General features: G+C 37.7%; 1 protein-coding gene across 5 annotated transcripts in view; it reads right to left on the reverse strand.

Annotated features, from left to right (window-relative positions):
* The window catches only part of ZDHHC13 (zinc finger DHHC-type palmitoyltransferase 13), a 39,167-nt gene extending 23,510 nt beyond the window's left edge, over positions 1–15,657 (reverse strand). For 4 of the 5 annotated variants that reach the window (XR_010884119.1, XR_010884118.1, XR_010884117.1 and 1 more), the window contains exons 1-15: positions 15,596–15,657; positions 14,468–14,610; positions 13,927–14,049; positions 13,349–13,426; positions 12,001–12,145; positions 11,103–11,167; positions 10,366–10,528; positions 9,204–9,329; positions 8,773–8,906; positions 7,865–7,965; positions 5,039–5,166; positions 3,889–3,951; positions 3,321–3,414; positions 1,829–1,912; positions 329–486 (exon numbers count right to left, since the gene is read on the reverse strand). Coding sequence is in view for 2 of the 5 variants with exons in the window: in XM_067296252.1 (XP_067152353.1) it covers positions 329–486; positions 1,829–1,912; positions 3,321–3,414; positions 3,889–3,951; positions 5,039–5,166; positions 7,865–7,965; positions 8,773–8,906; positions 9,204–9,329; positions 10,366–10,528; positions 11,103–11,167; positions 12,001–12,145; positions 13,349–13,426; positions 13,927–14,049; positions 14,468–14,610; positions 15,596–15,622 (1,632 nt within the window). In the remaining 3 variants the exon portion in view is untranslated. The remainder of the gene's footprint in view (positions 1–328; positions 487–1,828; positions 1,913–3,320; positions 3,415–3,888; positions 3,952–5,038; positions 5,167–7,864; positions 7,966–8,772; positions 8,907–9,203; positions 9,330–10,365; positions 10,529–11,102; positions 11,168–12,000; positions 12,146–13,348; positions 13,427–13,926; positions 14,050–14,467; positions 14,611–15,595) is intronic. The other variant, XM_067296253.1, reaches the window with a different exon arrangement.
* Positions 15,658–18,167: the final 2,510 nt, after the last annotated feature.

Below are 18,167 nucleotides of genomic sequence, written 5' to 3' on the forward strand. Positions count from 1 at the left end.
AGTAATACCAGTTCTATTAGTCAGATAATTTTCTTGCCTTTAAATATATATATTTTAACAGGTTTGGGATTTTTGATGAGCAGTAAAACAAGAAATCAGTTATAGGAATGATTTGCAGATTGTGATCCAACTTTTACATAGGGATGGTGAGACACAAGTACCTGCAAAACTCGGAGGATTGCCCTAGGATTTAAGATATGCATCTAGCTGTGCCATTAATTTGATAAGGAAAGCAGGCACAAGATCCCTGAGGCAGCAATTCATCTAGGAAAATATTTTTATTTGATTGCTCCTTAAGAGGGGAACACAAACTAAAGCAAAACAGTACCTGATAAAGCTGAACAATTAGCAACAATGAAGCCCACACAGTATGGAAACAGGCTAGTGTGAAGATGTAGAAAACCCACGGAGAACAATATATTATCTCTGTGAAGTAAGACCATGCTCCACCTTGACGATAACTTGTTGCACAGTGGTTTGACCAATCTGATAATAAACACAAATAGCTAATTACATTTTTAATATAGACTACCTAAGAACAGAACAAAGAATATTTGCACAAGAGATTATATGGCAACATGCCCTAAAAATACCATGTTTAATATACCATGTTACCACTTAAGAACACCCACCTACCTATTTGACTGCTTGCTATTCTTCTGTACAATCTTTATATTATGTGTTTGTAATCCACTTAATGAGCATTTAATGCACTAGCTAGGTACTCATATAAAACTAATTAGTGACACTGAAGTCATCATCTTTCATTGTCAAGCTTCTGGAAATATGGCTTTGTGCTTATTTACGGTTTTAAGACAAGTACTTATAATTTATCTCAAACTTCATCAAGACCACATCGCAACAAAGCCAAGCAAGCAATAGTTCACCAGGATTAAGCAAATGTAATCTGGATTGTGCAAATTTTGTAAATTTCTTAGAGACATTTAAAGCCTACCATGTATATTTTTAACCTATAAAAACCTAACAGAGCAAAGTCTTTTGCCTCCAAGTCAGCAGAAAGATAAAGAACTTTTCCCCATGTTCATTCACACCCAGGAACTGGAGAAAAATACTTTTTTTTCCCCACACTTAAGACAACTACCGAAACACAGGAAAGCAACTTATGCTCACACCACATGTTCTCCCCTACCACAGCTGATTCACTTCACTCTACGCCAAGTATTGACTCATTTCAAAATAACGTGAATGAACATAAAATATAACAAGCTCCCTCTGTTTTTGATTTAAAATGTTGACAATATGTCAATTCATTCTCAGGAATTACATTGCAAGGGGGTCTCCTCTTTTCCAATAAACTTTTGAATTTCACAAGGTAACATTTTGGATTTACTAATGAGTGTATAGCTCTCATCTTTTCAAAGTTTTCACTATGCTAAAAAAAAATTTTTTTTGCAAGAGTTCAAAACAGATATCTCCAAACAATAAAATAAGGTCTTTCCAACAATATGTTTACAAACTGATTTTCTATTGCAGGAAAGAGTATTCAAACTGGAATTGGTATCCTGACTTCCAAATGGCTACCCTCTCTGATATTGCATTTACCAAAAACTGACATCCTTCTAGGGCAACAGCTTTAAAGAATGCATTTTTTAAGTTTCTACTCAATACAAAATTAATCAGATGTTTGATCAGACTCAGATACACTGATATATTTTAATTTAAAAGAGCTACAAGATAACATCACTGCTGAAATCTGGTATCAATTGTGAAGGTATAATTATGCTTGATGGAAATGAAATATTGAAAAATAAAGAGCATACATACAGCTCCTTGAAAGCAAAATTAGAATAAATTCATGAATACATACACAGAAGAGTTCCATAAAGCAGCCAGACACCAGTCATAGTTAGGAAAAACAGGAACAACACGTAATAATGATGGTTGCCAATGCCTGTATTGGTGCAAGGAAAAGAAAACGTTAACATTTTTTATTTTAAACAGTATTTGCATTTCTCCTAGAGTTAATAAGAATAGGAAGAATCAGAAACAGTTCTCATGATCACCTCTGCTACCCTCAAAAGGAGGGTGACAAAGCTGGTCTCCTTCTCAACTTTCTCCTGTTACCCATCCCAATTTACACAACAGAACTAGTCTTTATAAAGCCAAACAGAATTTGTCCCTTCTTCAGAACATACCTTTGATTGTTTTAGTTCGATAAGAACTGATTATGCTACCACAGCTCTCAAGCATATTACAGTTGCCTTGTACGACTTAAAAATCTGATCTATTCCGATTTAATTGTTTGACCTCTGTTTTCTTCAGAATTGCAAACATACATATAAAAAGACAGAGACTTCTGCCAGAAAAGCTGTTATATGAAGATGTATGGTTCTTTTTCTTTGAATTACAACCAGAATTGCTCAAAGTTTTGAAAAAAATACATAGGAATACGTATCACCAATTTGTAAAAAATAAATACTGCAAAGAAAGTTACTGAATATTTAATAGTGCAAAAATAATGACTTTACTGGCAAAAAAAAAAGTTAGAAATATGTTGCTATAATTTTAAAGCTCTAGCCTTTGAACCTCAAACATCACCAAGAATGAGACATACAGGAAGGAAGCAGGAGCTTCTCTAAGAGCACAAGAATGTTGTTTTTTTTTTTAAAACAAAAACCCTGCCCTACTAGCTCCCTGGTCCACCTGCTCCTGTATACTGTCCCTAACAGTGGCAAATAGGCGACATTAGGGAGCGCAAACAAGCCTGGTCACTTTCTACAACTCATTCTCTCAGCCATGGCTGCTGCAGAGCGGCAGAGCGTGCTTACGTGTCTAATTCTTTTAGTATTAGCTTTTGGACCTGTTGTCCAAAATTTTGCTTTATCCCTTCCTGAACCTTCTGATAGTGTCTGCTTCCACAAATCCTTACAGCAACAAGTTCCAAAATTTCACCACCTGCCATGTAAAGATATCTTTCTTTGCCACTTTTAAAACCAATTTCTAATCTGAGTCTCCCCTAGTTCTAGTATTACACGCATGGTGAATAACAGTTTTATGTTCACTTTAACTATCACTTTCAACAATTTTGAGAGTCTCAGTTATATCCCCTCTTCCTTCTTCACTCAAGAGTCCTAGGTTTTCTAGTCTCTACTTTTAAGGCAACCATTCCATCCCATTAATCATTTTAGCTGCCCTTCTCAGTGCCACCTGGCTAGTTACTCTCTATACTTGCCAGTGAAACCTTCGATATCAACTATGTATTCTTATATTAGGTTTGCCCTCTTTCAGGCGATAAATGCTAGTTCTGCAACTCTTTTAACACGTGGTATTTTCAAATTTGATAAAGAAAATATTCTGACCTATGCACTGTCCAATCCATAGAGAATGCTGATCATATCTGGCTACGCAGGAATCACAGGCAAGGCAATGCATAGATCTCAAAGGTTTCTTTACCTAGTAGACCAGGAACAAAAAGAATAGTCATAGCAAAAACATGTATTTTGCTCAAAGTTTTGAGCATCACCTAAAAAAAAAAAAAAAAAGGAGGGGAGGGGGCTGTTAGAGCAGTAGCCCTATAGCACAATAATGCACAAGCAATATATTTTGGACACCATATTTTGCAGGTTTCCATTATATAGTAATTGTTACAATGCAGAACATAGTTGATAACTGTACATATTTTTACAACAACAAAAAGCAGAGGGAAATAACAAAGCTGTTTTATTAAGATCAGAGGCCAAGGGTCTCAAGGCATTGTTTTTGTCACCTTCTGAGGAAAAAAAAAAAAAAGAAATCAACTAAAATACAACAAACTACACATGTAACACCTGCATGACAAGAAAGGAAGAAAAAGGGTTTTTTTAATTGTTGTATTGAGTAAAAGCCAGGTTAAAAAAAAAAAAATGTAAACATCAAAGCCTTACTTACAAGACATGATGGGCAAAATGTTCTAAAGTCCAAGCAACCTGCTTCTGCAAGAGCAACAATGTTCTGAAAGACAAAGTAGTTTGCACTGGCATTTAGAATACAGTTTCAGGGTGTCTATGAAGATTTCTTTTTAAAGTTAGGCCTTTTGCAGACGTTAAGCACTGCGAGTGCCAAGCACCAGTAAGAAAAGTACTTGCTATTTACAGAGAAAAGGTTCATGAAAAACACACCATGGCATAGACTAATACAATTTCATTCATGCAGTATTTTCAAAAAATAGCTCTATGTTGCCAAAATTAATAATGTTAATGAAATGTTCTTAAAAATGAGATGGTATTAAGATACAAGGTATCTCGCATACAGTCAGACGGACTTCAAAGAGATGAGGAGAGCTGCTATATTTAGCATTCCTTTATCAGTACTAGATAGCCAATAGTTACTAGTCCTGTGGCAACAATATTGAACAAGATAAAATTTCAGTTTACTCTCCCTGCCAATCTGAAGAAATGCAACCCCATGGAGAGCAAAAAAGAGAACACAAACAGAATGTTGTTCATAATACATGGGTTGGGAATGCCTACATTATACCAAATATTAAGCTGTCTACTGACTGCTTGGCCATGAATTCTTTTTGCCACTGTAGAAATACAACTACGAAATACCATGTTTTAAAAAAATCAAACCACAGTACACAACTTCAAAGAATCTGACAAAATTTAAAACATTTCTAGCACTTAGTATAGCTTATGACCATGAAGAACTGTAGAATTGTGAGTATCTCTAAGTTTAGATACCTGAAGTGGAAACCATTCAAAATAGTCATGTTTAAGTGAATTTCTACCTGATTTAATATCACAGACATCATCAGTGGTGTGGGTCTATATGATGTTTAGCTGAGGCTCACATTTCAATGAGAAGATGCAGGCAAGGAAACAACAGCAGGATGAAGAAGGTAAGGAAACAAGCACCAATAGGAGAAATTATTTACAATCTATGCTGTTTGATGACAGAGCTAAGAGCTCTTAAAAGAAAATAGTATTTTACTGCTTGCAGATTTAACAAAGATACACAAGAAGACAAACCAACCAACCAAAAACACACACATGTTGTAACAGGTTAGCCCTTCCATTTGTTATATGAAATTACCTACCTCTTTTTTTTCTTCTTCTGAAGTCTTAATGTATCCAGGATCAGTTCTCCAAGTCTTATAGAAATAATAAAGAAGACCCACTACGCTGAACACAACAGTTATTTGGAAAATTGTGTCGGCTACACGCAGTATTCAGATTAAGGAACACATGCTTATGTCAAATATCACCACCATTTGGCAGACAAATAATATATTTTTCAAGCAATACACAAAAAGGAGAAGAATGACTTTCTTATGGCAGTATTTTCTCTGTTCCTCAGAGACCATCTGTCAGAGAAGTTGAATATTCTGTCTAGTTCAGCTTTGGAGAGAGGCCTTTTACAACTGATATAAGCCTGCACTGCAATAAAGCTCGCTGTCATCCTCACTAGCCGGGTGCAGACTTTTACCTTTCAACACATAACAGCTATAAAATAAATACCATTTGTTTTTCCCTCTGAAGTTTTGCTATCTTATTTAAATAATACCAATGGGACATACACAGTTATTAAAATTCCAGAAGCTGTGAGATTTGACTGATGCACAGACACCAAAAAACTTAAAGCAGGTTCTGATATTCTGGCAGTTTTCTGAGTCTTATCCTCTATTAATTTTTTTCAACTAAAACAACTGAGTAAATTCCAATAGAAAAATGTGACTTCAGTTATCTTGGAAACTTTTTTCACTCAAAAAGCAAGCACACACTGCTAAACACTTCCGAAGTGAATGGGACAGGTACTGGGAATCTTTTTTACCTCACAAATATACCAAGACCTTGAACTGACAAATCATTGGTCTAAATGGACTTTTTTTTTTTTCTTGTACTTCCCCATTCCTTTTACCCAGTGACTTACTGTTTTAATTACAGAATATAGAGGGAATTCATATCATATAAACTTCAGAGAAGTAGATTTAAATTGAGCACTTTTAATATATAGTTATTTGATGCAACTTCTCTAGCCAACAAAATACTATTACATACAATGAGGATATACAGTCACCAGAAACAGAACTCTCAAACTATGAAATAAAGACACTTGTAAATCTGGTGAAAGGGGGAGGAAACCATGTCAAGATTAATGTTCTCCATACAGCAACAGAGGAATGTGGAGTGTGACAAACTGCATACTATTAACTTTAACCTTCTAACTTGAGAGCTCGTGCTCCTAAAAAACAGGCAATGAAGCCCCTAGGGAGCAGAGTGCCCAAGCATGGATTCCATCTCAGCTGGCTCTCCACTATTCATAGAGTCAGGATAGTGTGACTAACTCTTAAAATCAAGTACAAAACATCAAGGTTGTTTTGTCTTACAAACTAAAAATACAGCAAAGTAGTTCTAATTAAAAAAATCAAGAAGATAAACTATGAAATACTGGCAATGTACACTTTCAGTCTTACAGTTGCGTTTGGTTACAATGCAATTGCAGGGTGCACTTTTGTAAGCCAAGATGATGGTTCATTTCCTATGGATATTGCCGGTCTATTTGCACTTTTATTGTTTTTCAGATCTGAGAGTAGCCCTGAATTAGGATAGCTGGACTTTTTCAGTCAGTCTAGGGGAATAGTTTGACATACAAATATGGGCAAATAAAATATTTAACACTTTTTTGACATTCAGATCTGTGGGCAGTTCCATAGGGAAAATACACATATGAGAAAAAAGGTTAGACAGTGAGAAGGAAAACTCTCTGCTTGTCCATGTTATCCAGCTATAGTTAGACTTTCAAGAGCATCATTATGCTCACCATCTTCAGCAGAGTGTCTTATTCAAACCTGCTAGATTGGAGAGGTTTTTCCCCCCACCTTCTAACTCAGATGATACTGAGAAAAATCTTAAAGCTCCACAATGCAACACTGAATAATATGCTTTCTGTTCAGACAAGCATATGCATGTATCTCCAACCAGAATACTCTTTAATGAGTTCAGTGAAATTAATCCTGATAATTGTATTAAAGAGATCTAATTAGAAACAGTATGAAAGATAATGCCATTTAAAGAATGAAGTAATTAAAAGTGAAACGCTACTTAGTGTAAGAACATCTTATAGCTGGTTTAATACAACATTATTTTCAGTTTTAAGTATCTTCCTAAAGATCTTTTTAATGGAGCTTTTCACAGAACTAATCAATAAATAAATGGCCTGTGTGCGTCAAAAAAGCAGAGCACAGAAAAGTAAGAAAACTAAATGCAGACTATTGAATAAACATTGCTGTACTCATCAGTCCAAAGCCTCTTCAAAGAAAGTGCACTGTATACTGAGGATGCAGCATAACCTCTGAATATGACAGGAGCCTGGAAAATCTATTTGGGGGGGGGGGGCGGGAGAGAGGGGGACACAAAAGCTTGCTTTTTTAAAACCAAAAGCAGGAATACCATCACCTGTTGAATCCTTGTCATTTTAGAACTAGAGATGCTTTTAAAATTGCTATTAATGCATGCATGCTCCAAAAGTGAGCTTTACTATGTGCCAAAATACATTACTGGATCAGAGTCTCGATGAGGAAGATTATGGAGTCACATTGAGACTGTGGCATATAACACAGAATTTGATTTCTGGGCCTCAGATTTAAGCAAACTGTCAATACAAAATTCCAGTTACAGAAGAAATAGTTCACAGTAGTATACAAATGTATCCTAAAGATAAAAGAAAGCATATATATTTAGTCCTTTAACTTTAATAACTCAAAATTATTTAACCCCTGCCCAATAAAGTAAACCGATCTTACCAGATTTTAGTAGTCCTATGGAATTATCTGGGACTGTTAATTACTATTTGTATGACTGGGCTTAGGTTTATTAGGAGCTGTAAGTAGAGTCCTATTGTGTTCCCCAAGTATAAAGGATATCAGGCAGGAACCAGACAAACCAGGTCACAGACATCCAAAAAACTGAACTTAGCATAAATGCTGTAGGAAGATACCTTCGATTCCTGAGCCCCACAAATCGCCTGAAAGAATATTAAAAGAAAAAAAAAGAAAAGTAGATTTTATTTAAAACAACTCCATAGAAAACAAATTTGTCAGTTTTGTTATTTTAAAAACTTTACTCAGGATACCTTTAAGCAATTAAAAACTGCTGCTCAAATGGATTCTTTAGCCAAATGGGTACAGGGATAACAAAGCAAAAATAAACTGAAGAGTGCTCTGTTCCAGTCTAACATTAAATATCAGAATTTATGTAGTAGTGTGTGAAAAACACAATCTCTCTTTATTTGCACACAGATAGTATTGTCATTTCAATAGATACCGTTATGGTAACTGTTGAAGAAAGCAGGAAACCTGAAAAATAGCTTGGGATAATGCTGGGAGGTCTGGGAGGTCTGGGGAACAGAGGGAGAGGGAATGGTTCATTAAAAACTCATCCTGTGTCACAAATCAAGAGGAAAAAGTTGAGATAAAGCACACTTCTAAACACTGTGAATAGATATCTCAGTGTGCACCAGGTGCAGACCTTCAGTAACAATCTCTTTAACCTAAAAATTAGTTAACAGTCTGCTTAAAAAGACTTGTTTTCCTCAAATTTTCAGCAGTGATAAACTATTGTTTCACACACCTGAAAGCATTTGGCTTCTGTCATCATTCTGAAAAAAAAAATATATATATATATATATTTTTTTTTTTAATCCTTCACAGAAGTAGCAACTATTTTTCAAGAATTATTTTACAGACTAAGTGAAATTGAAAAGAATACTTCAGATACCATATATGGCATCCATGACAAATAAATGCACATATAGAGAGAAAAATTCACAAACCTCACAAACAGAGTCATTCCAAACAGTATCAAGAGAAGCAGACTTCCTTTCAAAAGCCAAGAATCAGAACTTAAGTCCATTACATATCCTATGGCCCACATCAATGTCAAGGAAGATGCCAACAGCAGGAAAAGCTATTAAAATGAATATTGTTAAAAATGACAAAATATTCAAGCAAGATTTACTTCAAAAATATTCAGGTAATATAACAATGAATGCTACTGAGAGACCCAAGCTAGAAAACACAAGTAACATAACAAACCATTACACAGACACACAGATGCCCCACACCTAAGTGCTTACAGATTATTTGATTTTTACGTGCCCAATTTTGAAAACCTTAGAGGGCCTTGCTGTTACACAAGTTATATATTATTCTAAACACACAATGCTGTAGCTTTATTTCTATTATTTTTTTCTCACAAAATTACCTCATATTTCTCTACTATTCTCAGTAATCTGCAATTTTTTCTGCTTCTCATTCTTTCTTCCTCAGTTAGCATATAAACAATTAAGCGATTTTGAGTTTCACGAGCAAGGTCAAGCGGTGTCTCTCCCTTGAACAACAAAAACAAATGCTTATTTCTTTATGTATTTAACACACAAATATTTACCTTTGTAACAGCAGCAAGAAATAAATATAGTTAAAACAAGAATAACTTGGTGGTTGCCTTCCCCCCCATACCCTCCCTCCCCCCCGCCTTTTTTTTAAGCCAAGTGTAGGCTAAATTCAGAGTTTTAATACACTTCACTCGCTGCTTTGCAATGCCAAAGAACAGATACACACAATCAGATCACATTTCTCCAAATTATCTATTGGATTGTCTCCAAATACCTGAAACACTAACCTGGCTGCTAGAACATTACATACCCATTGAAAGGAAAGGTTTCTTGTTTATGTTAACTTTTTAAAAATAAATACCAATATTCTAAGTCACACATGAGTAAGCAGCAGATGGAGAAGGTGCACAGCTTAATCCAGAAATCCTGAATAAACTATATTTTACTTGCATATCTACACAGTATTATCAATCAACAGGGTTTCAATATTTATACTTTTCACTACCACTTTTAACAAATATTAGGACTAAGACTTATATATGCTACTAGCACTTCTGAATGTATAAACAGCCACTGTCAAACACTTTGAAAAGAGGTGGATGTTTTCCTCTAATAATCAAAATCTTTAATAGTCCCACTGGACACCCGGACACTGTTATTCTTGAAAATTCTGGCCTAAGTAATTACTCCTCACAACAATCTTTTAAGATAAGTAAAAGCTGACTTAAAAAAGAAGAATCTGAGAAGGAAACACTGATTATGTCCACAGTGATTAAAAGGCTCGACTGTTCATTAAGTAAATGTTGCAGACAGTGTCTGTATTCATCTTTTGTACTACACACAAGAAAAGTTCTAACTCCTTTTGTTAAAAAGTAAGAATACCAGTTCTTAGTCACCCACCCTGTTCCAAAGGACATCAAGATGAGGAGGAAAACTAAGGAGAAACTAAGAAGAAGAAAGCTAAGGTTTTTCTTCAAATAAACTTTATAAATTCATGTCACATGTGACGAAATACCATGAAAGAAACTGTACCTTGACATTTTTTATGTCCATGCTAGCACCAGCTTCCAGTAACAGATCCACAGCACTTACATTTCCTGATGTAATTGCCCAATGCAATGCAGTATTCTTTAGAATGTTGTCTACAGCATTGAGAGAAGGGTTAAACTTTAAGAGAAACCTCGTGGGTTCTGGTCTAGATGAAAATGAAGTATAAAAGTTAATAGATGATAATATGTACTGGAGATGAAGTTTTTAAAAATGTTATAAGAAAAAGAGAATTGTTCCAATCTGAAATAACTGCAGATACAAAACTCCTTCTCTCAGAACAAGCTCATCAACAGTATATCCAAGTTCTGAAATCAGGACCTGCCTGAAGGTTTTTCTCTACACTATGCTATCTCATTATTTTAACAGATAAGAGGTATTCACGCAGTTTGTAACTTTCTACAACACTGTGTGTAAACTTACAGCTCTCCTTTATTATAATGCACTTTACTGTGACCACCTCCATTTATTTTCACTTCTGGAAAAGCGGAATTATGCTGCAGGTGTTCCAGCTGTAAACCTAAACTTTTATTTAACATTTTTTGTCTTTCTTTGCTTTATCCAATTAGCTGCTTCACATTTCCTAATCTCTAAAATTCTGCATATTTTAGTATGACTAAAGGGAAAGAAATGTCAGTTTAACAAAAAGTCTTCAGAGAAAAAAAAAAAATTAATCTCTGGGTACAATAAGACAGATTCTTTTTAAGTTATCCACTACTTACCCAATCACTTTTTGTGCTGATATCATTAGAGGCGTTTGTCCACTGAAGTCTGTTTTATCTACATTCTAGATGTGCGTGTGTGTGTGTATATATATATATAAAAATAAAAACAAACAAGTGATTAATAGTGATTTCAGGAAACAAAGACACATGGTCAGACTCTCAACAACATAACTGGTTTAGCTTCACTGAAGTAGGGAAAGAAACTGTGTTAAGCCATCCAAGAAACCAGCACTCAAAAATTTTTTGCCTTCCCTGGGTCTTGCATGCCATTCCCTTCAGAAGATACTCAGAGGTTCCACTAAGGATATTTAAGGGAACCATGTTAACCAGATTTCTTTTCCTTTTCTGCTCAAAAGTGCTACCAGTAGAAGGCACTTTAGAAAGCATTTTTTAGCAAATGTTATACTTATTAGTTCTTACTTCAGATGCAACCTAAGCAAATATTAACTACAGTGGATGTAACATAAAATAAGCAAAACCAGAAATTTCCCATAAAAAAAAAATACTCAGATCTAGTCTGATCATCTATTCTGCAAGCTTCAGCTAGTGGACAATTGCATGGATTTCTAGTTATGAATTTGTAATCAAACAGTAAATAATCCATGGTGTCTATATTTCATATACTGCTATTTGTTATCAGGTTTAAAAGCCAGTTATTTATACTGCACAACAAATCTGCACAGCATTAGCAGTTGTGCTCAGACATTGTGAATTGTACAGGGATGACAAAAAGACTGGAAAGAATAAAGAAGATTAAGGATCTCTGAACTTATGATATAGGGAAATACTTGCCAAATATCTTTTGTCATCTAGAAAAGAAAACAAACTCTGTATCTGCAATACATAAGCAACTGCTCTTAAGTAGAAAACTATGCTTGGGACATCAGCAACGTACCTGGCCTTTTGATATGAGGTAAGCTATAATAGGCATGTGTTGAAACAGCACTGCTAAATGAATGCTACTGAATCCTTCCCCATCAATAAGACTGGGATCTGCTCCACATTTCAACAATAATATGACCGTAGGCAGGTGTCCTTGCCTGTAAAGATATAAGAAATGAAACCATAAAGATGACAAAAAAAGCTGGAAATCTCAATGAAAGCATTGCCATAACAATTCTCTTAGATACACTTAAAAAAAATTTTTTTTCCCTTCAGAATCTTGTATTTTTATCCAGAAAATTACTTTTTTAAAACTAAAGGTTTACCCTAGGGCACACATACATCCGTAATTCAATCTGAGGCAATATAGTAATTTAGAATACAGTGGTCAGTGGCAGTAATTTCTCCTGTGAGTATTCTTTCTTAGGAGAAGTATCTAACTTTGTTCTGCTGTAGACTAAGGTAGCCCAGAGAAACCACTGTTCTTCCAACATGAGAATTTGCACTCAAAAAATTATTGGAGAATCATTATTTCCAGCTAATATTTCCCAGACAAACATTATTTTGTTCTTCTGATCATTTTACTCAAGTCATGTCCTAGAAACCAAAACTATATATAGGGTTTAAAATTATATCATGCTGGACAGATAGTCTACACACACACATGTAGAAGGGCAGGTCAAAAGAGACATTAAATATACCCAAGCTCCAGTAGCTACTATTACTCAGAAAGAGATACTGCATATTTATGGCGGCTGCTATACATAGTCCAAGAAGAAAAGCCAACATCACCAGGGCAGAAGGCCAAAAATATCTATGTGCTACTGAGCAACAAAATATCTTACACTTGTTCTGCTACCACATGCTAGCACTTTAAGGTTCAGGATTGTCAGTGCCGAGTCTTATAACAGCACACCAACTCAATCTATTAGAGAAGCATAAGAATATGAAAGCATATTAGTTAGACATCCTGAAGTCTGAGAGGAACCTTGACCATGATATTTTCACATCTAAACTATGCCCTAATAAGCATCAAAAGTACCAAATAAGTATCAAAAGTGAACTAACACACCTGAGTTCTTTTTTGCCCAGTAAGGCAGGACTTAAGAGACAAATGCTGAATAGTATTGCTTAAAATGTGAGTCAAAGTGACCAAAATACATAGATTAGCTGTATAACACAACTTCGTGGCCTGCAAAGTTTCCAGGTATCAAAGAACAGATTTCAGCATTATTATGGGCATGAAAACTAAGCAACACAAAACTGAATTTGATTTAAGATGACAACTACTGGGCTACACAAAACGATACTGTAACAGATCATACTAACAAATTTACAACTGACAATTGTAAGCAGCATACCTAATGGCCCAGTGAAGTGGAGTTGAATTCAAATCTCCACCTAGCTGATCCACTATTGCACCTTTGGAAATATAAAACCTGTAACAGCAACAAAACAAGATTAATAAGAGTCATAATAAAACATTATACTAAGGATAACACAGCTCTAGAAGTAAATAAATTGTAATCAAGAAACTTTCACTAAAGAAGCAAATCTACAAGAATATTTTGCAGTAAAAGATGGTGTTCTGAGAAAATGTTTAACTAAGAAAACAAAAAGTAGTAACTAGCAAGGCACCTATAACATCAGCTTGAATCTTTATTAAACAAAACAAAAAAAAACAAAGAAGAAAACCTAATTATTTTATCCACTGCACAACTTCACACACACAGAAAATGAATAGTGGTAACTTCACATTTCAGTGACATCTTCACAAAGGTAATCAGGCTACAATTTGAATTTTATCTTTTTCTTCTGAAGCAGCATATCCCATTTGTTCTAAAACGCAATTAAAATAGTGACCATAATTAAGAGTAGCAGAATACTTGTGCTGTTTTTTCTAACTATGCAATTGTTTTCACAAGGACTCAGCACTTGCCTAACCAGCTCCTGCCTGTTGTTTATCGCTGCCCAGTGAAGAAGAGTCACATTTTCTTTGTCTGGTTGCCGAACATCATATCCTGCTTCTACCAGTTCTTTGCATCGCTCTAGTAATCCATACCTTAAATAAGAAAAAAATAAATTGATTTACTTATAATTCAGTTGTTAAAAAAATCCTCCAACAGAGGGTATCACATACTTAAGGAAACCTCAGTAAGCCTCATCCAGCAGTTCCTACTTGAGCAAAATTCCACATCACATTCAATGGAAGTCTTGCAAAAAGATCTGAGCTGAGCCCTGATATATAGAATTTTTTACCTCACACAACAAACTGGATTGAGATATACCTGACTGCATGTTGTTTATGATTAAAAATATTTCCAGTAGTATCTTACAGTGATTTTCAACTTTCACTAAAGAGAGAACACGGAGCAGTAAAATTTTTCTTCACAAAAATATCAAAAATGGCTTACACTGTTTGAAACACCCATGTATTTCAACATTTTGCACACAGAGAACATATACCAACATATACTTACTGCGTAGCCTTGACAATATCACAGGTACAAGGGTCCTCAACAAATGGATATGGTCCTGATAGAGCTGATAGATCTTTATCACTGTGGATAGGGTGACAGCTGCACGTAAGCGGTCGATGAGGCCCGTGGCAATGGTTTTCACACTGTTGGTTATGAACAAACTTTATTCATCTACTAGACAACATATCTTTCTCTTTATGAGGAACACGCACTATACTTGTAAAGCTGCATTAATACAAATAAGGAACTGAATTTAAAACACAGTTAAAAACCTAGAACCACCTGACAAGAGACGCCTTTGCTTAGCAGAAGGTTGCAGGAGCACACAAAGATGGTTAAATGTGACTAGACCACATTACAAAGGCACTGCACACACTGTAAAATTAGCTTCAAACAGAACACCTTTACTGTAAACAAATTGCTTATCCATAACAACGTTTCTACAGGAAAAAAAAAGACAACCTATATCCCTAAATATGTTTTCTTAATAGAACAGAACTGGAAAGTCGCGTGGACAAAGGCACACGTCTAAAAACCAGCTGCAAGGTACCAGGAAACGAGCGTGCCGCAGAGGACGTGACACCGCCTGGCTGTCAGATACCGCTGCTGGGAGTCGCCGCGTACCCGGGGCGCCCGACCGAGCCCCGCGGCCCGGCCCGGCGGGCAACGCGAAACACGTGATCGTCAGAAAAAGGACACTCAGACCACCCCCATAACCGCCACGTTTTACCACGCGCTAAGCTAAAACGGCGACGTTAAGCGAGCTTTCACGAGGCGAACACCCCAAACCCGCCCCGGTGAAGCCAGCTACAAGCGAGGGGAGGCAAACGCCTCCCCGCAGGCAGCGTGCGCGGCCTCGGCCCGAGCGGCAGGTCTTTCTCCGCCCCTCACCCTCGCTCCCACCGCCCTCGGCATCGCCCCGAGGCGCAGCAAAACCCTCCTGCCGCAGCCGGCCGCCCTCCGCGGGGGCGAGCGGAGGCGAGCGGAGGCGAGGCGGCCGCGGCGCGCGACCCCAACGCGGCCAACGGCCGGCGGCGGCCGTTAACGGGCGCCACGGGGGCCGTTAACGCCCCCCCCCGCTGCCTCCCCAGCCCCTTCCTGCCCCCGGCAGCCCCCGCCCGCCCTCACCGCGGCGGCGCCGCCGCCGGCAGCCATCCTCGCCGCCCGCCGCTCCCGGCCCTGCCGCTTCCTGCCTCCCGGCAGCGGGCGGCGGCGGCGCCCCGCGGAGGGCGGGTCCCCCCCGCGCCACGGCCGAGCAGAGGAGCGGGGGCGGGGGCTGCCGGGGGAGGCTCCGCCGCAGCAACCCGCGGCGGGAAAATAAGCGCCCCGAGGGCGCGGGTGGCCCGCGTGGCCCTGGCGGGCGCTGTGCCGCCCTTTGTAAGAGTTAAGTTACAGCCCTGCGGGGCCCGGCGGAGAGGAGCGCAGGGCCGCGCGAGCCCCGGGCCCTTCGCCCGCCGCCGCCGCCGCCGCCGCCGCCGCTCTCGGGCCCGCCAGGCCGGGACGGCTCCCTGCCTTCCCGCGGCTCTGCGGCTCCTGCCTCCCGCCCTCTCCCGCTCGCGTACGCGGCAGATGCTCAGCTTCTGGCTGGAACTCCTTTTTTCACAGGCAGTAGCCTGGAAGCACGTCATGGGATATGTGCTGTGCATTTTACATAAGATCCGACCGCCGTCAGCAGCTGGGACGTACTCCCGTCTGCATAACCCTCCGGGGCCTGGAGGCTCAGCTGATGGGAAACAGGTTCAATGAAAAACGATCTTAGACCTGTATGTAGCAAGCCCCACACCTTGCTTAAGAGGTATTTACCAAGGTTATAATCCACTCCGCCCACTTTGCATTTTACAACAGCAGGAGCTAAGAAAACACTTGGAACCAGTGCAGAGTTCAAATGCTGACAAGTCTATTTTAAAATGCCAACAGGAACTTCCAGTCAATTCTAAAGCTTCCCAACATTTTGACACTAGATAGTATTACAAGCAAGCATTACCATATGAAAAGCTACCAAAGAATTAAGTGAATGATGAACGCATTCAAAAAAAAATCAATGCCTCATTTATAACTGTCCATGCACTGGTTAAAGTAAAATCTATGGGTAGGGGAGGAAGAGTGAACATTTTAGTGAAGCCTCTGCCATAATGCACATACAGAAGGGGCAGAAGAAGAGTTATTCAAGCATCCATAAATGCAGCCTCTTATTCACAAGAGTTTGATGTTGTAACCTTAACAACATTCCTTTGGCGTGTTTTTGCATGTAGCTTCCCGCATCTATTTTTAAGAAAAAAACAAAATGTAGTTCCTGTCCTATATAGTCATGGCACTCCCTTCACTATCTATCATTAGAACAGTAGCTACCATTTCAGTTTAGAAACTCAATACACAGCAAATGACCCAAAAGAAGCTGTTATCAGCCATCCTGAAAGACTCAAAATGCCTGTCATGCATGCACCCCTGCATTGACCAAAGAGTCTGCCTCAGCGACCATGGAAAGGTGTAAGCTGAGTCACTTTGTTGTGAAGTGTTCTCTCAAGTCTTGCTCTTATTCATGCTCTGTATTTAATGCTGGATACCCTGAATTGCATAGTTTAGGTCCCTTAAAAGTTGGCTGAATGAACAAAGGTAAGCATTTTCTTCATTATCAGAGAAAAATTGGTCAGATAATTTTTCAGTCTTTTTGATTTTTAAATTCCTGTTAATTTTTGCATGCTAAAAAAAAGGATTTCAAAAATTATCTACCATATAACATGTTCAAATCACCAAAGAAAGAAACACTGTTGTTTAAATTAGCTGTAGCTGCAAATGTGGTTATGAATTTTTCAGTTAAAGCTAGTACCTTGAGGAAGCAATTGTGAATACTGCCAGCGTCTGCTGTCCTCCATGGTTACAGAAAAATAGATAAACATCTAGAAACCTGATGCAAACAAATAGAGAAGATTTCCTTCACTGCAATATTTGGAACTGGTCCAGAACAAATTTTTTCTGAGTATGGCTATTGAAGGCTGCTTGCAGTACATTATGAAAGATTGCTTTATTCCAAATATACTACTGCTTGCTTTCCCAGCATTATTTTGAAAGGACAAATGTGGTTTCTGCTGGTCTGCAAGTCTGGCTAATGATCAAGATGCTACAGAATGAATGCAAGGTCAAATTCCAGTTGTCAGGTTAATACAGATTTTCCTTCCATATGCAGAACTGCTATATAAATAGATATCAAAGCAATTCTACTTGATAAAATATTGAGAGCTTTAATTTGGTTCAGTAGCACAAAATGTTTTATATAATTTGAATACAGAAATCTTGCTGGGGAAGCTTAGGGAACAAGTTTTAGTAGGCATTATATTACTTTGGTATGTAATAGATCCCAAAATGCAGAAGCACAAAAATAAAACTGAAGAAGAAAAAGAGTTTGTGTTTTTCAGTTTGAGAGTTTGTCATGCTAGAGGTTAGGATTTGTTGAAACAGAAGTTAGTTTGGTAGAAGTTAAGATTTTTGCATTATCTGAAACTATTCATAAACCTTAAAACCCTTGATTGTATTGTATTATAAGACAGTATGACAGCTGGCAGCAGTAATTACAGTAGTACGCTGGCAATTTTCAATTTGATATGTTTTAATCTTTGTTACCTGTGAGCCTCATCTCTAGCATTTTTTTAATTAAAAAACTTCCAGAAGTAGGAAAAATTAGTATTTTCCTTGTACTACATCT

Source organism: Apteryx mantelli, chromosome 4, assembly GCF_036417845.1.
Source record: "Apteryx mantelli isolate bAptMan1 chromosome 4, bAptMan1.hap1, whole genome shotgun sequence".
Classification (NCBI taxonomy): domain Eukaryota; kingdom Metazoa; phylum Chordata; class Aves; order Apterygiformes; family Apterygidae; genus Apteryx; species Apteryx mantelli.